This window comes from Heterocephalus glaber, unplaced genomic scaffold, assembly GCF_053883595.1.
Source record: "Heterocephalus glaber isolate CG9 unplaced genomic scaffold, H.glaber_assembly_v1.0 deba00000331, whole genome shotgun sequence".
Taxonomy (NCBI): domain Eukaryota; kingdom Metazoa; phylum Chordata; class Mammalia; order Rodentia; family Bathyergidae; genus Heterocephalus; species Heterocephalus glaber.
In genome coordinates, this window is record NW_028258142.1 from 47814960 (window position 1) to 47840119 (window position 25160).

At 33.9% G+C, this 25160-nt stretch overlaps 1 protein-coding gene across 1 annotated transcript in view; it reads left to right on the forward strand.

The window, feature by feature from the left end:
- Nucleotides 1-25160, forward strand: part of Ccdc178 (coiled-coil domain containing 178) — a 386593-nt gene that overhangs the window by 332533 nt on the left and 28900 nt on the right. Inside the window, 1 exon segment of the mRNA XM_087188664.1 lies at nucleotides 21765-21894. Within this exon segment, the coding sequence (XP_087044790.1) occupies nucleotides 21765-21894 (130 nt within the window).

A 25160-nucleotide genomic window follows, 5' to 3' on the forward strand; every position in this document is an offset into this window, starting at 1 on the left:
TGTCTTAGTTATTTTCTTGTCATTGGGACACAACCTCAGCACACACAACTTAAAGGAGGAAAGGTTTGTTTTTAAGTCACAGTTTGTAGAAGTTTCAGTCCATAGTTAGCTAACACCAAGGCAGGGCAGTTTGGCAGGGGAGCAACATAGAGGAGAAAGAGCTCTTGGCATGTTTGTGGGAAACATAGTGGGATCAAGGGAGGAGGAGGGAAATATATACACCCTTCCAGGTCACACCCACAATGACCCACCTCTTCCCACCAGGCTTCACCTCCCAACATTACACCCAACTATAAACCCATCAGTGGACTAATCCAGTGATGAGTATCACACACTTGACCCAGTCAACTCCCTAACACCCCACCTATGAGCACATGAGGATTTGGACGGACATCTAGGTATTAACCATAACAACTGGTGTTACATATAATCTACTTACATACCAACCTACTTATATACCAATATTTTGTTGGTTTTGTGTATAGCAAACCAATCATAACTTACTTTTTTACATTTTTAAGGGTTTTTTTTTTCTCTGCTTTTCTTTTTTTTCAATGCTGGGCATCAAACTGAGGGTCTGATGTGTGTTAGGCTGGCTCTCTCCACTGAGACAGCTCCCCAGCCTCATTTTTAATGTGCTTTTAATTTAAAAAGTACTTATGAAATAGAATTTGTCACTCATTTGATGTATATAAATATATTTTCCTTTAATTTTAGTATTAGTATTTATTTCTTATCTCATTCAATATCTTTAAAAAGCTTCCTATTTTTTACTTCATATGTTCTACTCTCCTTATAAAAGATATTTGTTTCAAAATATCTTATAATATTTTGCTTTGGTAAAATTTTTGTAATTATAGTTTCTAATCATTTATTTCCAGTGAGTAAAATTTTAATTGATTTCTAAATATTGATCTTATATCATACCATTGACAAAAGTTTATTTCTTATAACCTAAAAGTAAATTCTCTTGCATTATGTACATAATCAATGACAGTTTATTTTTTTTTCTGGATTTACATTTGCCCCCTATATATGTATTATTCCTGTCTGACTACATTAGTTAGCCCCTCCAATGCAATGTTGTATATGAAAGTAGACAAACTACAGCCCACTGGCTAAATCTAGCCTCCCACTTTCTTTGGTTCTGTCCATGAGCTAACATTTAGCTCTGCTTATGATGTATAATTTATAATTTTGGCACATGTGTATGGATATGTGTCTATATGCATATCTATGCATATATATACATATTTGATAGATTATATTTATTAAGCCAGTCAATCATTACCATTATTTTAATTTTTTAGGTCAAAATGGATAACTGTGTTGAAATCTCTCAAATGTTGCTATACTAATTGATTTACATTCTTTTTTTTTTTTTTTTTGGTACCGGGGATCAAACTCAGGAACTTGTGCTTGCGAGGTAGGTGCTGGAACCACTAAGCTAAATCTCCGGCCCTAAATTCTTAATATATTAATTCTAATTTATTATTTACATGTAAATATTTAATATATTTCTGATATATCATACTATTTTTTACCCAAGATCATTTTTGAGATCTTTATACTCATGATTTCATTATGCTAATATTTCCATATTATATTAATTTTTATTATGTACTTTTAATATTTTATATTGTTAGATTTTAATATATTTCTTGTAAAGTATTCATAGACAATTTTATAAATGTAATCTCATGTTTTAACTGAAGATGATCCATATATATATATATATATATATATATATGTGGCTATTGAAATCAATAATATATTTCTACCTCTTTATATTAGCTAACTTTTTATTTTTATATTGCTCTATTTTATTCTGGCATCCTTTTTCTCCCAACCTGTCTTTTAAATTCATAATTATTTTCCTGTTTATTTATTCTTTATTACATTTTTCTCTCTCATCTTAAAGTTCAAAAACTATTTCTAACATTCTATTTGAAATTTTATTTTTATTACTATATTTTAAATAATCATACATATTTAACATGCATATTAACATACATATTTAACATTTTATTTAGTGCAGTGCATATTTTAAATAATATACAATACAACAAATTGAAACATTTTAATTCAGATTACTGACCTTTAGACCTACATATTATTGTTATAAAGCATTTTAGTTTCCATTATTGGACCCCTAAATTAGATATCATAAATTTATTAGGACTTGTATTCTATTATTATTATTTTATACAAACAATGTTGGCTTAACTTTACACAGTTACCTTTTTGTTGTTCACCATTCCTTCTTGAAAGTTAGGGTTTCTCTGTGGAATCATTTCCCTTCTTTAATTGCATCCTTTCTCATAGGTACGTTAGCAGTAAACTCTCAGTATTGACTTATCTAAAATATTTCATTATCCCTTTTGAAGCAATATTTTTCATGGGCATATAAATAAATGATGTCACACTATGATCTTATACAACGTAACTCCTTTTTTCATTTCCTGGTACGTTTTGTGCATCATTATTTCACTTACCTCATTCAGTGATAGCTGAAGTCCCTGAAGGCTGTGCATAGTAGTTTTTGTTCATTCCTCTGAAAGTCATTGCTTCTACTGCATATGTTTAGTGAGTTGCAGTGAGAGTTTATAGACCTCCCCTTTTGCAAGATTTCCTTCAGAAAGAATCTGTACCTGTTTGTCCTGGGACCCAAAAGCAAAAAGCTTAGGTCTCCTGAGCTGCATTACAAGTCAGTTAGAGAACCTAGCTTTGATGACCACTTCCTATTCAGGCTTCATTCCTGATTCCTGGCTCTGCCCTTGCAAATGTCCTTTATGTGCTTTGAACCCATTAGTGTAACAAAAATATTTGTATGAAGAATTAAGTCACTAAAAACTGAAGTTCTAGGATGTCTGGAGAACTCTTCTCATCTATATTTTACCTGTCCTCAAGTTACATGAATAAATATGGAATAAATTAATTAGGAAATAACCCCTGCCAAAATAAAACCCTGTCTAAAATGTTGTGTCTCTGAAAATAGGAGAGAGTACTAAAAGGAAAATAACTTGTAATGTCAAGAATGAGTGTTTTATGTTGAATGGAAAGTCCTGGGATATGGTTTTCCAGATTTAATCACACCAGAGGTTGAAGTTCTACCCATTAAGCCCAAAAGGCACTCATAGCAGCACATGATCTTTAAGAGTAATTTGCACTTGGGGTTTGAATATTTGTATAAAAAGGTGATAAGTTCTTTTTGCACCAGTGTTTTTATGGCCCCAAACTCCACACTTACTGGGTTAAGCAATTATCCACACATGATAATGAAACTCAGAAAAAAATAGAGTGGAGGATGTGCTGCAGCTCCCAGTGCAGAGGAGGCTCCCAGTGCAGAGTAGGAGGCTTCCAGGTGAACCTACCACTGCTCCCAGCACAGAGGATGTGAGCCCCCAGGGCGCTAGCAGCACCACCACACTCACCACCACCACCACCCCCCATCCAAATGAGAAGACATTTAAACAAGCCTCGGAACCAGACTATCAGATTGCCTACAGCAAGCCCAAAGGGAAAGGAGAAGGAACACTCTGATACTGAACCACCTGGACTCCCTGAACTAGCAACAAAGGAGGATCTGGAAAAACTGAAATCAGGAATAATTTCTCACATAACAGCAGAGATTGTGCCCATCATGCCAGATACGATTAATAAATCTAGAAAGAACAGAGATTTAAAAAAATAGAGGAACTGAGGAACATGATGGAATCCCAACATAGGAAACAAATGGAATCCATAAAACAGATGCAAACTGATTTCCAGGAGATTAGAAACTCCATTGACAGTCTACACAGCAGAATGAGCCAATGGGAGGACAGAATTCCAGATATGGAAGATAAGATTGCAATTAGTGACCAGAAAAAGAAAAATTGCTTTAAAATTATAAGGGTCCATGAAAAATCAATTCAGCAGCTGCTAGATGATGCAAAGAAGAATAGCATAAGACTGATTGGAGTCAATGAAGAAACTGGAGAGAGTGCAGATGACATAAAAAAAACTGTTTACAGAAGTGATGGCAGGAAACTTCCCAAGCAGGAGAAAAGAACTTGACATACAGATAAGTGAGGCATATAGGACTCCAACAGCCTTGATTAAAAAAAAAAAAAAATCCAGCATAAGCATATATTTGTTAAGATTCCAGAAACCCAAGAGAAAAATAAAGTTCTACAAGCAGTTAGAGAAATGAAACAAATCACATACAAAGGAAGGCCCATCAGAATCACAGCAGACTTCTCAATGCAAACCCTCAAGGCAAGAAGAACTTGGAGTGAAGTACTACAAAACCTAAAGGAAAACAGCCTCCAACCCAGATTGATGTACCCTGCAAAACTATCTTTCAAAATTGATGGAGAAATAAAATACTTTCATGACAAAGAGAACCTTAGGAACTTCATGAATACCAAACCAGAACTCCAAAAAATTTAGACAAAGTCCTAGGAAAATACAATGAGGATCACAACCCTGGGAAGCCCAGGAAAATGAATCCACCAGGCATGACAAGAAATTAAAAGCAAAGGGGGAGAATCCAACAAAAAGAAAAAGTCATGACAATGATAAGTCAGTATGTATCAGTCATAACCATCAATGTTAATGGTCTCAATTCACCAATCAAAAGAAATAGACTGGCAGGATGGGTCAAGAAGCAAGACCCAACAATAAGCTGCATACAAGAAACACACTTAATTCAAAATGAAACTCATAGACTGAAAATTAAAGGGTGGAAAACAATACTCTATGCAACAGGAACCCCCCAAAAAGCAGGAATAGCTAACCTCTTTGCAGATCAAGTGGATTTCAAATCAACACTAATTAAGAGAGACAAAGGACACTACATCCTTGTAAAGGGAACATTCCAAGAGGAAGAGATGATAATCATAAATATCTATGCACCAAATGCTAGTGTACCCAACTATATAAAACAAATAGTAACAGACATGAAAAATCAAATAACCACTAATACAATAGTAGTGGGAGACTTCAATACCACATTGCTACAAATGGGTAGATCAATGAGACAAAAAACAAGCAACAAAATATCGGAACTCAATCAAACTCTTGAACAAATGGACTTAACAGATGTTTACAGAGTATTCCACCCCACAAAATCAGAATACACATTCTTTTCAGATGCACATGGGTCATTCTGGAAAATATACCACATACTCACTCATAGAACATGTTTAAATGAGGGAAGAGGAATTGAAGTTATCCTCTGTATATTATCAGACAATACTGCAATGAACTTGGAGATCAATAAGAAAAAGAAACCACAAGAATTTCATAAACACATGGAAATTGAACAGCACAGTTCGGAATAATCAGTGGGTCACAGACCAAATTAAAAAAGAAATCAGACAGTTCCTACAATCAAATGCAATGACAATACAACATACCAGAATCTATGGGACACAATGAAAGAAGTCTTATGAGGGAAATTCATAGCAATGAATACTCACATTAGGAAAACAGAGCAAGCACAATTAAACAATCTGATGCTAAACCTCAAGCTTCTAGAAAAAGAAGAGCAGGACAAACCCAAAGCTCATACAAGGGAGGAAATTATAAAGATCAGAGCAGAAATCAATGCAGTGGAGACAAAGAGAACAATACAAAACAATCAATGAAGCCAAAAGTTGGTTCTTCGAAAGAATAAACAAAATTGAAAAACCCTTAGCCAACCTTGTCAGAAAAAGGAAAGAAAAGCCCCAAATCATGCAATTAGGAATGAAAAGGATGAAATTACAATGGACCTAGAAGAAATCCTGGGGATTGTCAATATCTACTTCCAGAACCTATATGCCAATAAGATGGACAACACAGAAGAAATAGACAGATCCCTAGATAAGTATGACTTACCAAAGTTGAACGAAGAAGACCTAAAAATTCTGAACAACCCAATATCAACCAATGAAATTGAAAATATAATTAAAAACTTATCAACTAAGAAAAGCCCAGGCCCTGATGGCTTCACTGCTGAGTTCTACAAGACATTTAGAGAGGAACTGCTACCACTATTGTTTAAACTCTTCAATGAAATTGAAAGGAAAGTAATACTCCCAAATTCATTCCTGGAAGCAAGCACCACCTTGATCCCCAAAGCAGAGAAAGACCCAACCGAAAAAGAGAACTACAGACCAATCTCACTAATGAATACAGATGCAAAAATCCTTAGTAAGATACTGGCAAATAGAATGTAGAAGGTCATCAAGAAGATCATACACCCTGGCCAAGTGGGATTCACCCCAGGGATGTGGGGATGGTTCAACATACACAAATCAATCAATGTAACACACTCTATCAATAGAGCCAAGGACAAAAACCATATGATCATCTCAATAGATGCAGAAAAAGCATTTGACAAAATCCAACATCCATTTATGATAAAAACCCTCCAAAAAATTGGAATAGACAGTCTCTACCTCAATCTGATAAAAGCCATCTATGAAAAACCAACAGCCAGTATCATACTAAATGGTCAAAAACTAAAATCCTTCATACTAAAATGAGGAACAAGACAAGGATGTCCACTAAAACCACTCCTGTCCAATATATTCTTGAAACATTAGCCATGGCACTTAGACAAGAGAAAGAAATAAAAAGACTAAAGATAGGAAATGAAGAAGTCAAATTGTCATTATTTGCAGATAACATGATACTCTATATAGATGACCCCAAGAACTCTACCAAAGGTCTTCTTAATAACCAAATTCAGTGAAGTAGCTGGATACAAGGTCAACACACAAAAATCAATAGCTTTTCTGTACATGAACAATAGACTCACTGAGATAGAAATAGGGAAAACAATTTCTTTCGCAATAGCATCCAAAAAGCTGAAATACCTAGGAATTGACTTAACAAAAGAAATCAAAGACCTCTTCTCTGAAAACTATAGCACTCTGAAAAGAGAGATTGAAGATGATAACAGAAAATGGAAAGACATCCCTTTCTCCTGGGTAGGAAGGATCAACATAGTGAAAATGGCCATACTTCCAAAATTGTTATATAGATTCAATGAAATCCCAGCAGCATACTTCACGAACCTTGAGAAAACAATCCAAAAATTCATTTGAAACAAGAAGAGACCCAGAATAGCAAAAGCAATTCTAGGTAACAGAGACATGGCAGGGGATATCACAATCCCAAACTTGAAACTATACTACAAAGCTATAGTGATAAAAACAGCATGGTACTGGCAAAGAAACAGACCTGAGGACCAACGGAATAGATTAGAAGATGCAGAAACAACTCCAGAGACACTCAGCCACATCATCTTTTACAAAGGAGCCAAACATCCACACTGGAGGAAAGATAGCCTCTTTAATAAATGGTGCTGGAAAAATTGGGCTTCAACTTGCCAAAGACTAAAACTAGACCTATATCTCTCACCATGCACTAAACTAAAATCTAAATGGATTAAAGATCTAAATATTAAAACAGAAACACTAGACCAGGTGGAAGAGAGTTTAGGAAGAACTCTTAAAGACGTTGGTGTAGGAAAAGATTTTATGAAAAAAACCTCAGTTGCCCATGAACTAGCACAAACAATCAATAAGTGGGATCTCTTCTTACTAAAAAGCTTCTGCACAGCAAGAGAAACCACCAGCAGTGTGAAGAGATAACCCACAATGTGGGAAAAAATCTTCACCTGCTGTTCCTCAAAAGTCTACTATCTCGAATGTATAAAGAACTTAAAAAATCAGACGCCCCAAATTTAAAGACCCAGTCCAAAAATGGGCATCTGAAATGAACAGACATTTCTCAGACAAAGAAGTAGAAATAGCAAATAAACATATGAAAAAATGTTCAACTTCACTGGTCATTTGAGAAATGCAAATGAAAACAACACTGAGATTCCACCTCACTCTAGAAAGAATGGCTGCTATCAAAAAATCAACAAATAACAAATGCTGATGGTGCTGTAGGGAAAAAGGAACACTGCTCTACTGCTCCACTATATTCTGGTGGGAATGTAGACTTATGCAACCACTGTGGAAATCAGTATGGAGATAACTCAGAGAACTAAGACTGGAAGTCCCCTTTGACCCAGCTATTCCCCTGCTGGATATCTTCCCCAAAGAATTAAAAGAATCATACCACAGTGATATATGCACGCCCATGTTCATAGCAGCACAGTTTGTGATAGCTAAAACTTGGAAGCACCCCAGTTGGCCATCAACTGGAGACTGGATAAAGAAAATGTGGTTTTTTAATAAAGTGGTGTACTACTCAGCCATAAAAAAATGAGAAATTTGAGGCATTTATTGCTAAATGGATGCACATTGAGGTGATACTCTTAAGTGAAATACATAGGACACACATGTGTAAATACCAAATAGTTTCTGTAGTGCGAGAAACTGAAAGTGTAAATGAGGACTAAAAGGTATAATAGATAATGTGAAATAGGAAGAAAAGGGGCAAAGGGGAAGGGGAAGTGGGAGGGGTAGGGAAAAGGAAAGAAGGGAATGGAATTAATATGAGAAAATGAAAAAATCAAAACAAAGTCTTTGTAAATAGGAAGGGATGGAGGGGTTGAATGGAGGGCAGGGGAATGGGGAAAAAATAAGAACCAAGAGAGATTATGTAAAGGTGCAAATTTCCAATGATGAATGTCATTATATTGTATATCTAAAATGTATCAATGAAATAAAATTTTTAAAAAATAGAGTGGATTTTTTGCACAGAGTCACGATCTCCAATTTATATATGATTTGCTGCACTTAAACAATAGTAAAAGAATTGAACACATGGAAGCTGGAATTAGGATCTATTTGGGGAATATATTTTGTTAAGCTAATTTCCATAAGCAGTACTACTATTCCTAAGATTAGAGAAAATTAATTTTTAATTTTATTCTTATATTGATTTTTTAGAAAACAAATTTGTATAGCCACGACATACTCTTTTGCTCTGTTATCAATAAAATAAGAGTATATGTAGTTAATCTGCATTATTAAAATTTACTAGGCTATTCACCCTCTCAAGTTAGAAAATAGAGCTCAAAATTGTGATGATATTCCTGAATTATGTACAATACTGACATTTTATAGACACAAGGTCAAACATAAATTGATAACAGGACAAATCTTCCAGGACACAGCACTGTTATTATTAAATTTCAATGACCTTACAATTATGCACTTATTTCCAACTTCCATTTGTTTTGGAAAGTTATCTTTCTCTTTGGATATCTATGACCACATGCTTCTTGCCATTTGGGTCATGTTTTGTGATACCTCTAACTCTACCTCAACCTATTCCAAATTTGTGCTTTGATCTGTTCTTCCTCAGTGCTTTCTAAATTATATAAGTTTTCCCACAACCCTGTTTCCTCTTGAAAACATCCTGCTGCTCTCTACAAAGATTCTTTCCCAAGATTTAGGTGCTGTGCTACTTTACTTTTGCTTTAGCATAATGATATTAATGACTCAAGTTAACTTTCTGCCTCAACTATTAACTTTCTAGTTGATCATTCCTCACTTCCAAAATATCTGACTATATATATATATATATATATATATATATATATATATATACACATTTAACCTACTAGAAGACAAAATAGGTAAAGCTCTTCAGGTCATAGGTGTAGGCAAGAACTTCCAGAATAGAACCCTAACTGCATAGGATATAGTACTGGGAGTCAACGAATAAGATCAGATCAAATGTTTCTGCATAGCAAAAGAAACAATCAGCAGAGAAAAAAGAAGACATATAGAATGGGAAAAACAATTTTTCCAGCTATTACTCAAATAAAGCATCAATATCTAGAATACATAGAACTAAAAAAAAATAGACCCCCCAAAATGAAATACCCAATAAAAAAATGGGCAAGTAAAATGAATAGACACTTTACAGAAGTAAAAATGATCAATAAATACATGAAGAACTGCTCACTACCTCTGGCTATTAGAGAAATGCAAATTAAAACATTGAGATTCCATTTACCCTAGAAAGAAGAGCCATCATCAAGAAATCAAATAACATGCTGGAGTAGGGAGAAAGAAATCTTCCTACATTGTTGGTGAGAATGTAAACTAATACAACCATTATGGAATGAGAATGGATATTCTTCAAAAAACTAATCCTAGAAATTCCATTTTACCTGGGTATTCCTCTTCTAGATATCTTCCCAAAAGAGTTAAAGACATCATTTTACAGTGATCCACGCATAACCATGTTTACAGCAACACAATTCATAATAGCTAAATCTTGGAAGCAGCCTATATGTCCATCAATAGATGAATGGATAAAGAAAATGTGCTATTTACACACAATGGAGTACTACTTTACCATAAAGAAATAAACTTCAATCATTTGTAGGAAAATGGATGAACTTGAAATATAATGTTAAGTGAAATAAATCAGACACACAACCTTAAATATCACATGGCTTCTCTTATATGAGAAGCCCAGAGTAAAAATAAAGAACAAATTAAAAGATATATAAGGCCGGGGATTTAGCTCAGTGGTTTCGCCACCTGTGGCACAAGCGCAAAGACCGGAGTTCGATCCCCATCACCAAAAAAAGCAAACAAGAACAAAAAAGATATATAATAAGAAGCAGGGAGATAGGTCTTTCTCCAAGTGGAAAAGGATCAAGGGAGAAAGAATTGGGCAGGGATAAGGCATAAAAAAAAAGAACTTGAGGTGTGTTATGTACATGTTCCAACTCCACAGAAGGAAGGTAAACATTATGTACTCCAAACACATCCAAAAAAGAACCCCCCCCAAAACGGAAGGGGGATAAAAAAGATGGGTGGAGCAGCGGAGGAGGGATGGGAAACGGCATGGAAAAATGAAATAAGATGTGTTATGTACCTATATAAACTTTTTACATGGACGTAAAATTATGCACTATACACTTGTAATAAACTACAATTTTTAAAAAGATAGACTTGAGTCATTTGTAGGAAAATGGATGCTGCTGGAGACCACAACGTTAAGTGAAATAAATCAGACAGACAAGCTTAAAGGGAGGGCAGGATATGGTGAAAAATAAAAATCAAGATATATTATGTAAAGGTACAAATCTCCAATGATAAATGTCACTTTTGTATACCTAAAATGTACCGATAAAATTTTTTAAATATTGCATAGTTTCCCTTATATGACAAACCCAAATTATAAATAGAACAAAATAAAAATAGACAATAAGAGTTTCTCAAATGAGAAGATGGAAGGGAGGTGGGAGGGAGGGGAGAGAAAGAGGATGAAAAAGGAATTAAGATGTGCTATGTACATGCACCAAATCCACACAAGGAACCTAAGTATGTATTGCAAATATGTACTAATGAAAAAAGATTACCACTAGTAAAAAAATAAACAGCCAGCAAATTCTGAATAAAAAATGAAATCAAAAGACTTAATTACTTTTGGACAAATGATAACAAGCAAGCAAGGAGGTAGATACCCTAAGAATATGTTCATCTCTAAAGCATAATACTGTATGACCTTGCACAGTGTGCCTTCATGTAATTCCATTTTCAACTCTTTAAAAACAATTATTCTTTTGAATAATGTTAGATTTTTACTGTGATGATAATTTTTATAATAGATTTTTAATGGTCCTATTTTTGACTTAGCATCTGTTTTAAAAACCAAGGATAACAGCTTAGAATTAAGTATACTCACATATTTCTTTTTTAACTCTCCATAGGATTTGAGGGTGAAATTTAGTAATATAAGTGACAAAATATCTAAACTACTGTCTTCAATTTAAAATCAATTATTCATCAGAATGTACTAGTCTTATTTCAAAGCTAAATGTCTATGAAAACAAGAAGGCTGTGATTTTTTTCAGCTTTTTACTACTATTAAAAATTGTAAAAGGGCTGGGGATTTAGCTCAGTGGTGCTACCTCCTGCCTCACAAGCACAAGGTCCTGAGTTCAATCCCTGGTACTAAAAAAAACTGTTAAAAGTATTAGATGAGTTATGTTTTATGTATCATAGCATGTAATTATACATTATTCATGACACATGCATTTACATATGTGTATAAAGGGATAGACTTGTTTGCTAGTCAATACAAGAGTTAATACCATCTGCTATGGATCAGTGTTGTTCCTGTCTTACCATCAGAGTTTTTATATATCAGCATAGGTATAAATATTAAAATTTGAAATATCTTGTTTTTATAAAGCTTATATAATAGAGAAGTTTTTTATTAATTTTCTTAAAGACCAGATGCAGCTTTGAGGATGCACGTAAGTTTTATTTTCTACAGGCATACCAAAATGACTGTAAAGGGAAATTTCCAGAATGAGCTATGCAGTTTTTAACACCGAGTGTAGAGCAAATTTGAAAATAAAGAAATATTTCATTATTTCTGTGATTTGTATGTTGTACATATGTAGCTTGGTAAATGAAGACTATAAAAAGATCAGTATTAGCTAGATTTTGTATAACTGTCATTTTTCCCTTGTCTGTGGAGTAGTTTGTAATTGCCATTGTTTGGGTTATTACAAAAAAAAAGAACTGATAAGGTTTATGCTATTTGCCTTGTAAGCTGCACTTCACATCACTCTGTTGAATTAAAATTGCATGCATACATCTTTGCTTATCAGTTTTATTTATCTATCTGAGATTGAAAAGTGCTTTCAGTGTGCAAAATCTTACAAGCAGGTTGAAATTATAACCATTATTTTAATATTCGAGTGCAAGTAAATGAATATGTATTTCTATTATCTACTATCTATCTAAAATATACTTTATAGGAAGATACTGGCTTTTATCCCAAGTGGACTTTATCATATTTTGTCAAAGCTTTAAATATGATTTTAATAGGATTACCTAAGGTACAAATGTAAATCTGCAAGATTAGTGTGTTTTTCCCTCCTTTGTCAAATGCATACGGTTCTTAGAGCTGCTTCTGCAGTTGGACTATTTGCGTGACTGTGTTTGTAGATAGGGAATATAAGTAGATTGTCTGAAATGCTTTTATTTTCTCTAAAAGTAAATATTTTTCATAATATTTCTACTCTTAGACTGTAGATTTCTTACCCCCAAATTCTCAAGCTCTCTAGTAGTCGTCACAGATGAACTTTCACACTTTCAGGCACTTGTGGCAAGTTGATCTGGGCACACATGTGCATCCTTCATAAATTCTGCAGGCTCTGCAAGGCATCTGGTAGCACCACACACCCACTCCCATTCCCATCCCAGTGCAATAGGAGGTGACTTTTGTTGTGTGGACTTTATTTTAGGACAGTTTTTAGGTTCACAGCAAAATTGGGAGGAAGGTATAGAAATTTCCATTGTACCCTTTGCCCTACGACACACGAGAAGAACCTTCCCTTTTCAGCACCCCAGACTACAGCTGTATGTTTATTACAACTGGGAAACCTACATTAACACATGATGATGACCCGACATCCATAGGTGACATTAGGGCTCACTCTTGGTGTATATTCTGTGGTTTTAAACAAATGTCTAATGCATGTATCCATCGTCATAGTATCATGTAGATAATGTCACTGCCCTAAAAATGTTCCATGCTTCTCTGATTCATACTATAGAGCGATTTTGGGTTCAGAATTTGGAATTGTTCCACACCTCTCATATATTTCCTACATCTTCTATTAATGACAGTTATTCATTCCAGTGATTCTGTGGACATACTGTTTCAGTTTTGTGGTTTATGGATTCTTTGTGTTGTTTGCAGAAAAGTTATATCTTCATTTTGATTGCCATCTAGTTTTCATAAATGTATTTTTCATCCATGAAACTATAAATGTGGTATTGTTGAAAAATCTGTCTGATACAGTCTAGTCTTGAGCAATTGTACATTTTCACTAGTTCAGTGTTAGACAAATCATTTTTCATTGACAAAGAACTTTGTGTGTTGACCATGAACTATCAGCCCTGTTGGTTATTATGAACTTTGTATTCTAGGGGACTTCTGTTTTTCTGTAGTGACTGGTCTTTCTTGCCTAGTAATACCATTTATAGTTCATTTTGAGATAACTATACATATGGCATTTGTATTTTAATTAAAAAGACTGTTGTTATGTCTGACTCTTATAAGCAGAAATTCATTATAAGGACACTTCTCATTTCCTTGAATTGTTCCTTTTCTTTTTTTAAATTGCAAAAGCCAGTTAAATTATATGCTTTGGGGAGTTAATTTTTGGCACCATATGTCCCTAAAAATGATTTAATTTTATCTAAAGCATGTTTGCAATGGTATTTATGTTCTGTAATGCACAGAGACAATTTAAGGATTTTTTAAAGGGAAAAAAACAAATAAACTATTATTATTTCAACACAGTAACAGTATATGTATAAACTTAAAATTTTTCTGTTTATTTAGATTAATAAATTTCCAATATTAACCACTATGGCTGTCCTTTGAAACTAGCAAATTCCTATTCTCATGAAACTGTTGCATATGTTAATCTTCAATTTCATAAGAAATAAGTTACAAAGTTACCTCCCTAAGACTACATTAACTGTGTGATTGGGGTGGAAAGAAATATTAAAATTCTAGACAATTTATGAAGTAGCTTGAAACAGTAATTCTTTCCTTATGGATGTAGACTCACTCAATATTTTGGATATTTCTTTTATTGGAGGTAAGACCATATATAGTGAGAACATAAGTAAAACCTCACTGTACACAAAAACCGTGTTTACCTGGTATCTAATGCTCACGTATGATGGATAGTCTTTCAAAAATTAGATTATAATAAATTCTCTAAAAGTAAATAACAACCCAATATACATGGAGAAAAATGTCAGAAAACTAAGATTTTTTAAAATTGTTTACTAAAACAATTAAAAATTCAATAACATAAGGTGTGTGTGTATTATAAGTGAGTAAATAAGTGTGTGATTAATTTCTTGTACCTCTATCAGCTTGGTAAATTTGAACATTTGCTTGGTTTATTTATACTGGTATAGATGCACTCAATAATATGTTTCTTTCTCAGAGTTAATCACTAGCTTTCTTTCAGTGTTTCTTCCCTCATTTTCATTTTAATACCATTTTATATAGCAATCAAGTTAAAATAGAAAGTATTATATTTCATTTTGTTCTCTATACTTGTCATCTATACATAACACAATTTTGGTGTATTTATGTTAAATGTTAGGGCTTGAGCTAAAGACATACTACAGTATGTTTTTTTCATTGCTCTGGTGTCGATTAGATTGTTTCCAAAGTTTTGCTGTTGAAAGCAATGCTGTAAGTCAGTATTATTCTAGATTTTTTTGAGGACGTATTTCCAGAGCGGTTTCTCCCAAACTTCAGCACACATCAGAATCACCTAAAGATTTTACTGAAGCAAAATTTCTGGAGCTCAGGGTTTCAGGTGGAGTAGACCTGAATGACAGTATCTGTAGTAAGTTCTAAGGTCCTGATGATCAGGGAATCACATTGAGAGAACCTGATCTGGAGGAGTAGCGTCCAATGTAATTACTGAATCAAAAGGAAAACACATTTTCAGCTTCAATATAAAATGGATTTTTTAGCCAGAGGCAGTGTCATGTAACTGTGGCATGTACCTGTAAAAATTGAAGGCCAAGATGGGAAAATCACCATAAGTTTGAGGCCAGCCTGAACTGCATAATGAGACCTTGTCAAAAAAAAGAACAACTAAATTTAAAAATAATAAATTGCTCTTCAAGTCTTTGTGTCATACTATACCCAAATTTAAATAGCATATGAGAGTTCCATTTGTTCTACATCTGTACCAATATTTCTAGTCAGCAAATTTTTAAAAATATTTGTCAATCTGATGAGTATGAAGTGAATTTATCTGTACTTCCTATCAAAACTGAGTATCTTTTCAAAATAGCTTTCTTTTTGGGGGAGTGGCTTATTCATATCATTTTTCTCTATTTTCTGGTACATTGTTTTTATTCTTCCTATTGATTTGTAGGAGCTCTTTATATATTAAAGAAATGAATCATCATTATGTATTAAGTATTAAGTATTTTTATAACCTTCTCTAAGCCTGTGACTTGTTTCTATGTTTAAATTGGATGATATGAAATATTTCATGTGATTAAATTTGTCAAATTTTCCATTAGAATTATCTGATTATTTTGTTTAAAACTCCTTTCCTTCCTCAAAAATCATATTATATCACATTTTCTTTGATATTTTTTGAAGAAAATTAACTTTTAACTTCACCCATCCTTATCTATGTTGCTTTTATTTTAGTATATATTGTGAGCTAAGGATATAAATTTTTTCTTGCATATAGATAATCTGTCATATATCACATTTCTATGTGCATGTGTCTGTTACCCAGCTCTCTTTTGTGACCTTCTAATGCTGATATTATTCTCAGTTCCTATAGCTTCTACATGTCTTATATATTCCTGTTGAATCCTTTGAGCTTATTTTCCACTTCATGGTTTTTTTTAAAGTTATGCTTAGCCCTTTGTTCTTTCCTATGAATTTTAGATCAACTCCAATGAAACTCAATGAGACTGTACACTACTCTGTGGAAATGCAGCATATCCTTGGCACTCCTTTATCATATATAAACATGAAATGCTCCCATTTATTCATTCTTTCTATATTTCAAAGTATTTTGTAGCTTTCTCTATAAAAATCCTGCATGTTTTAAAATATACTTAAATCTAGCTACCTTACATTTTTGTTTGTAGTTAAGAATAGGATTTTTCCTATTTCAGTTAAAAATTAGTTATACTGATGTATAAAATATTATTTTAATGTTGATCTTATAAACAGAAATGTTCATACACTCTCATTATCCCCAACTGCTGAGTGTGTATATCCTTTTAAATTTTCTTATATATATATATATATATATATAATATATATATTAGATATATAGATATATCTCCTTTTCTAATTTTCTTACTGTTTTTTTTTCCATTGAGTTTATTGGTACATTTTAGGTATGCAAGACAGCTACATTCATCAGTGTGATATTGTACTTTTACATGATGCATCTTGATTCTTATTTTTTCCCCATTCCCCTCCCTTCCCTTCAGCCCCTCCACCCTTCCCTATTTACAAAGTCTTTGTTTCCATTTTTTCCTTTTCTCATATTTTTTTTCCCTTCACTTCCCCTACTCCTTTAGACCTCCTCTTCCTATTTCACAATATCAATAATACATTTTGATGCTTATTTACATTTTTAGTTTTTCGCACCAGAGAAACTGTTTCTATTTATTTCACTTAAGAGTATCACCTCAATGTACATCCATTTAGCTATAAATGTCTCTAATTGCTCATTCTTTATGGTTGAGTAGTACTCCATTTTATAAAAAAAAAACAAAACAACAACAACAAAAAAAACACATTTTCTTTATCCAGTCTCCAGTTGCTGGGCAATTGGGCTGTTTCCAAGTTTTAGCTATTACAAACTGCCACTATAAACATGGGTGAGCATATATCACTGTGGTATGATTCTTTTAATTCTTTTGGGAAAATACCCAGCAGAGGAATAGCTGGGTCAAATGGGACTTCTAATCCAAGTTTTTTGAGGTATCTCCATATTGATTTCCACAGTGGTTGCACCAGTCTGCACTCCCACCAACAATGGAGACACCCCACACCCCCACACCCTACACCCCACCAGCATTTGTTATTGGTTGATTTCTTGATAGCAGCCATTCTTTCTGGGGTGAGATGGAATCTCAGCATTGTTTTCATCTGCATCTCTCAAATGACCAGTGATGTTGAACATTTTTTCATATATTTAATTGCTATTTCTACTTCTTTGTCTGAGAAATGTCTGTTCATTTCAGATGCCCATTTTTAATTGGGTCTTTATATTTGGGGGTTTCTTACTGTTTTGACCAGGATCTGCACTAAAATTCTGAATTTCTGAATAGAGGTGTTGATTCTTAATATCCTTGCTTTATTTTCTAGATGTTCACAGGAATATTTCTCAAGTTTCTCCATTTTGTAAAGTATTTGTTGGATTATTTTATGTTTACTCTGTTTACCTGGTTTTATCTTACCATCTCAATTTGATCAGCAAGTTTTAAGAAATATTTATGAAATGATCACTATCTACAGACATCTTACAGTTGGGCTTTTATTATAAAGTTTTCTAAAATAGTTGTTGTCATGGCCTACTATTGAATTAAATCAATCATCCTTTCCAGCATCTTTGATATTTTTCCTTATATTATGCATTATTTTTATCATCTGTTTTTGATGTGTGACCATGTACTTATCTATATGACTTTTTTTGAATTCTGGTTCTTCTGAAAGATTTACTTATAAATTTCTCCTTGAAAACTCATAAAGTATTATTCTAAGTTGATCCTTAAAGAACTTTTCTACTTGGGTAACTCCAGCTAATACTGATATGTAGACAAATTGAAGACCTTTGTAGCTACCTCAAGCTAGAATGCAGACTATTGAATAAAAATAATCTTAGTCCATACAGCTGCTTCTCCTCATTTAAGTTGTTGATGAAGAAAACACTACCATTCTGTTTGCTGTTTAAACGTGTCAAAAGACCTCCCACTTGTAAAAATTTATTTCACTCTAAAGAATTCCTCTAAAACTGATTTGACTTTTATTTGCCTTTGGTAGTATTTGTAGCTATTATATTAATTTATTATTTACTTCTGACAGATGGATGAGTATTCATGGACTTGTTCCTAGGATCTCACAGGGAAAATTGGGTCTTATGAGAGTTAAGTCCAAATAATGACAGTGTTAAAATAGAAAGAACACTTGAGAAAGTTGAGGTAGTATTTTGCCACAAGTAACTTTCCATTCAGGTATCTGATTCCACTCAGGGGGACTAAAAGAGTTTGTCCTATTAAAATCAGTTGTTTCCTGGCCAAGCGTTTATTTATTTATTTATTTATTTATTTATTTATTTATTTGAGGGGGTGGTACTGGGGATCGAACTTGGATCCTTGTGTATGCGCAGCAGGTGGCAAAAACACTGAGCTAAATCCCTGGCCCCTGGCTAAGCATTTTGAACTTTAATTGTCTTGATAATCTATTACTCATTTTTAAACAGAGTAGGTTTTCATTTGGTTTTTGTCTTAAATTCCAATAATCTATTTAAGAAAGTTCTGAGTAGATAATAATTTGTAAGTATAGGATATGAAGATTTTGTCATATGTTTCATACTAACATAAGGGAGGAGGAGACAGGCATTAATTTTTAATTATGACCTATCATCTAGGATGATTTCTGGCTACAATCCACATAAGGCTTAAGTGTTGGTGCAACTCTTTATGACTACCTTGTATCCAAAAATGGCTAATAAATATCAAGGGAGATAAAGGAAAGTTATCAGCCTCTAATTGATATGACATTATGATTGAGATATAAACTTCAAAATAGATAGAAATATGTAACCTAAAGCAAGTTAATCTCTTTAAAATACAAATTTCTCAATTGATAAAATGGGGTTATATAAAAAGAGGCTATAACAAGTCTACCATGAATACAGTCAACCTGTGAATGATGTTATTTAAATGAGTCACAGAGACAAAAATTGAGAAAGTTGAAGGATTATTTGTCTTTGTTAAGAAAATAGCAGCAATCTAATCTCTTGGGAGTCACACACATAAAAGACTGTAGTTAAGCTTCAACTAGCAAAGTATATTTATTTATTGGTATATATCCACTTCATCCAAGATGTTTATCTCAGCCCACAACATACCAAGTCAGTGTATAAAGAACTAAACTACAATCTGTTTTAAAATATATTTCTGGAAGTAATTTCCAGGGATAGGATACCCTATAATCAAAGATGATTTCCTGATATTTTTAGTTTATAACAAAGTAAAATCTTTTCCATTCCCATCCCCATCCAGCCGTTTTGAAAAGCAAAATCTCTACTCTGCTACCTTTTAATATAAGATCAAATGTGATGACATAAAAATTTTTCAATATGTATATGTTATGGATTTTTTCAAGAACATCTATCAGGATTGTTTTCCTACTGTTATTGATGTTTAGCCACCATTAAATAGCAGCTTCTTTACCTTTGCCCACTGTTTCAGACTGAAGTAAATCTATAATTTAAATAGAGGTCTGGTATATACATTACGGTTAAAGCTAATTTAATTAATATTATTTAAATCACTGACGACAGTACTATCTCCTACATGTCATTCCCTAACACCTATGCCTTTCTTCCCCTGTCACAATAAGTACAATTTTAATATGACGTTTTCTGTATTTGGGAACATACCTAATTACATAATTTCCCAAATGTCATAACGCGTACTGTATGTCAAAATACAACATACATTCCCCCCTCCCTGTGACCATCCAATTTGGCTTATATTACACAAAAAATAAAAACATGTGCTTGACTGAAAAAGCAATGCTAATTTTTAATTTAATAGCCTAAATTATCTGAATTACCCATAAAATTATTCTGAATAATGTAGTTCAGCATTTAGTAGGCTGAAATATTTATGTTTTTCAAGAGTTTAGTTGTTGTTGTTGTACTAGATTAACTAACCAAGAATTAGAGTTTTGTTTTTCTGTGAACTGGACATAAATACGTGTGTTATAACAATGTGTAATGAGGATAATGATAATAAGCAATTCACAGGAAACACCAGGTATTTTTAAGTAGATATTTTAAGTCAACTGTTCTATTAATATATATATAATATTAATATATATGGTTCTATTAATATATATATGGTTTCTGAAACTCATGAAATCCACTGTGAAAATTTTACAAAGAACCTACACATGTAACCCAGACCAAACAATAACATCAAACAGGGATATTTTGGCATGATTTTACTCCAGTATCAAAAGACATTTTACATGAGATTTTTATTTTATATAAAATGGCTAATATGAATTTGGTTTATTTTTTCATTTCTTCATTCCATATCTCAAAACAATAAAGAGCTTTTATTGACAGAATGTTATCTGTAAATGTCTTAGAATTTTTTTTAAAAAATGTTTTTACTGTTAATTTTATTTATTCCTTTGAAAATAACCTTATAATTCTATATGGTGTGGTTATGGTAACTGCTGAAGAACAAGAGGACATTGTCATGGTAAAACTTAATTGTTTTGTTTTGTTTTTACATTAAACTTCTGAATATCAGCATACATCAAAGGAGAATTCTTTCTTGCTCTGTACAGAGCCAGCCAGTATTAAACCTGCCACTTCTAAACACTGTGTCCACTGTACTTCACTGCAGTGAGATATTTCCGTGTCACATGGTCAGAGGGAGGCAGATTAATAGGGAGTTCTAGCTGGAAATTTCTTCCCTGTTATTGTTCGCCCTCTGCAGTTGATGGCTAAGTTAATTCTCTTTAGTTTTGTCACGCTCCAAAGCACACATTGCCAAGCAATGGTAAGCTTTATGAGGAAAAAAAGAAGCAATGGTGTCCATCAAAGTCTTAAAGTTGCATTTTTAAACTTTGGCTCACCCTGATGTGCCATTCAAAAAAGCTTCAAAAGATTATTTTTTTAAAGAAAGGTTCAATATGTCCCGAGGCTATCGGTTTTGAGTTAAACTGGGTGAAGTAGAAATATTTTACTCATCAGCTTTGCAGTCACAGAGTTTGCCTCAGCTAGAACAAAACTGCTGAGGCATTTAGAGAAAATTAACCCCCCATCCTGGCGGCCAGATGTGACTGGTTTCTGATGAATGCACATGAGTGGGCTGAAAAATCAAGAGACTGTGAAATTCCTGTCAGGTCCGTACAGTCCAGAATGGGCCATTGACTGCTTTCTATATTTCCCTCCATCATTCTTCTTGAACACTGCCATTAATTTCCTCTCCTACTCTGACTTGTGTTTTTCCCCTCCCTCTTGCCTTTAGCTCTATCAGCTGCAGACTCCACAAGCAGTGGCAGGAGCACTTCTGACTGGTGGTCCTCTTCAGCCAGATGAAGCTGGCCAGGTTCCAGACAGACTCTCAGGAGACTATTCAGAAAATATTAGCTGTGCAGGTAGGTGATTGCAGGGAAGTAGGAAAGATCATTCTGATCTAGATTGAAAACCAAATGATGGGTAGTGTGATGAAGCATTAAAACCATATCCCATCAGACTTTTATAAATTTTTAACCTCTTTAATAAACTGAGATTGCATGAAGGATGAATTCAGTAAGTTAGCACATATACCACGCATACTTTGGGGGAAAAGAGAGAGCCGACTTATTTCTCACAAACCTCAGGATGGCTTTTTATAAATATCTTTGGTGTAAATGCATTTTGTCAAATGTTCAGGCTTTGCGGTTGCCATTTGGCTATTTAAAAGGTGTTGATAACACTTACCTTGCAGCGCTGTTGTGCAAAATCTGCTTCAATGAAAACAACCCTCTGACGTTTGTTATTCAGCTATTGTCTTTCCCCTCCTATTTTGCAGGAGACTTGTCCTCCCAAGCAGATGTGCAGATAGCTAATTGAAAAATAAACCACTTTGGGCTAGAAATTAACTGTGGTTCTAGATGCATGTGACTTTTCACTACCTGTGTTTATCTCTGTAAAAATAGTGGATCAGTTGTCCTTCAGACTCTGAAATAGTTGAGAACCCTGTGTTAACTTCGTGAAGACCATCCCTGTATTATTACTTAAAATTGCTCCAATTAATGTTTTACTATTTCAAATGTTACAAGATGAGTTAAGTATGATGTCCCAAGAGAAAACACACACACACACACACACACACACACACACACACACACGCACACGCACGCACCATTTTTGTTCTATTAAAATAAAAACAGAGTGGCTGTTCCATGAAAACCGAAAACAACACATGCCTTTTAAGACTATAACATTTAGTAACTCACAAGTGCAAGTGAGGAAGGCTGAAACCCAAACCAAAATTTTTTAAACATTTCCTTACACTTCGTGTTGCTTTTACTATAGTAAAGAAACATATTTTTCAAAGCATTTTCAAACCTAGTTAGCTATTCCAAATTTCATTTTTGCTGGTGTCCAGTTTTAGTATTTTCCTCTGAGGACTATGTATGTGTGAATGCATGCATATATGTGTGTGTCTGCTTTATATATGGCTTCTATTGGTAATGGATAAATTCAAAATATGAAACTAATAGGGGAAAATCAAAGATAAGTTTTGAAAAGGCAGTTCTTATCATGGGTAGGTTAACAGAAATGTATGTACAAACTGGAATACAAACCACAACTGCATTAGTTTGGAAGTCAGGAGCATCTTGTTTTCCTTAAAAAGTCTATTAGGACATAATACACTAAAACTTATAAGCACTCCCAGGCTTGGGAGCACAGCCTGTAACCGCAGCATGAGGATCATGAGTTCAAGGTCAGCCAGGCTACATAGCCTGGGCTTCACAGTGAGTCTGAGGACTACCTGATCTACATAGTAGGATTCTGTCTCAAAATCAAACAAACAAAACTATGGGGGCCTATGATCCATGATTCTGTATGTTCTAATTAGTGTCTTAGAAAAATCCCACATTTTCACTGAAATATAAATGTTCTTCAATATCTTACAAATGATAAATTCTTACTCTGAGTCATGATGCATTTTTCAGACATCAGAAATGTCATTTGAATATCTGTAAAGTGAATTCCTAATCCATAACCTTCCATAATCTTTATTCTCATTTTTCATTAGAAAGTCAGTATTTTATTTACCAAAACTTGATTTTAAATGACTTCTCTGTATGGCTGTTGCATACAATGTAAATGAAGGCACAGGGACAGGCTAGCATAGGTGGGGATTGACTACTCAGCACCTAGAGATACAGCAGCAAGCTTTGTTTGTATTTAGGGAATTCGAGGAGCATCAGTTAGTGGTTTCTTTGATTATCTACAAGAGTTACCTCCAGTTTAGTATATTTCAACTTTAGCCTTCAGAAAAGAATGTGAAGGGCTGGGGATTTAACTCAGTGGCACCGCGCCTGCCTCGCAAGTGCAAGGTCCTGAGTTCAATCCCCGATACCAATAAAAAGAATGTGAATATATAATTTTGGGGATCATACTACAATACTAAGGAAACGTGTAATCTTCCAGGGGGAAAAATCAAGTCTAAAACCTTCAGCATGGTACACAGTGACCTCCATGACTAGCTCTTGCTGACACTCCAGCTCCATCTCCTGCCATCTGTTTAAGCCACTGCAGAAGTCCTAGTCATGAAGCTTGCTGTTTAAACTCCTCTTATATGCTTATACTCTTCCTTCTGCAATATTCTCTTACCTGTTAAAAATAAACACCTGACTCAATCCAGTCATCTAATCTGCAAAGTATTTCAGATCCTTCCCCACCTGCTTCTGCCACATAAATTAATTTCCACCTTCCTTACCTCTTACTGGACCCTATGCGTGCCATTATACTGCAGTTGTATTTTCATCTGTTAACTCTTCCAGATTGTTTCTGTACCCTCCTTCCTAGAAGTTTCTAAGCTCTTTCTGACCTTCATACTATCAGAGAAATCCATTTAACTCTCCCTCAGTTGTTTTGAGGGTGTATGATAGGAAGGCGGCTAAGGGGATTGGATAGCTCCAAGTGCCTTTCTCCTTTTCCTTTATTATCTTCAATATTTAAAAGGAAAACATGGTAGAATGATTTAATATATTTGGGGAATCTGCAGGTGTCAGTGTATATAGTTTGATTCAATGTGGCTAAACATTGCTTAACAGACCAAATGCTATTGGTCTCCATTACCACATGACTTCTCCTTGGAATTTCTTTAAGTATCAAGGTTTGAGAATTTAAATAATGTTTTATATTTTGAAACAAGTATTTAAATGATCCCATTAGATATTAGTAAACTATTATATGGGAAAATTAGTTGATAAACCTTCTGAATAATTAATTGTATATAACAGATATTGAGTAAAAACAATCTAAATAAATGTTAAACAGGAAAAAAGGAAGCTTGGCTTCAACCTTGGACGATGGACCTTGGAGCAATTCTTTGCAGGCCCAGACACAGGCAGTGATTACAGATCTGTAGTTGGCAGGATCTCAAATAGACCAGATAAGAGTTTGAGTTACACGACCAAGCAGAAACCAATAAGATAAATGATAACTGGAATAAAGAATTGGCATATTTTACTTTGAAACCACTTATATGAGAAAGATTTGCGGATTTTAGCTGATCACAGTTTTAATATGAGCCTAAGCAAACGACTACAAACTTGGAGCCAAAGCCATGTTCTAGCTACAGCAATTGTCTAAGACTTCTTGGCTCTGTGAGTGGATGGTACATTTAGTGCTCTTATTATTTGAT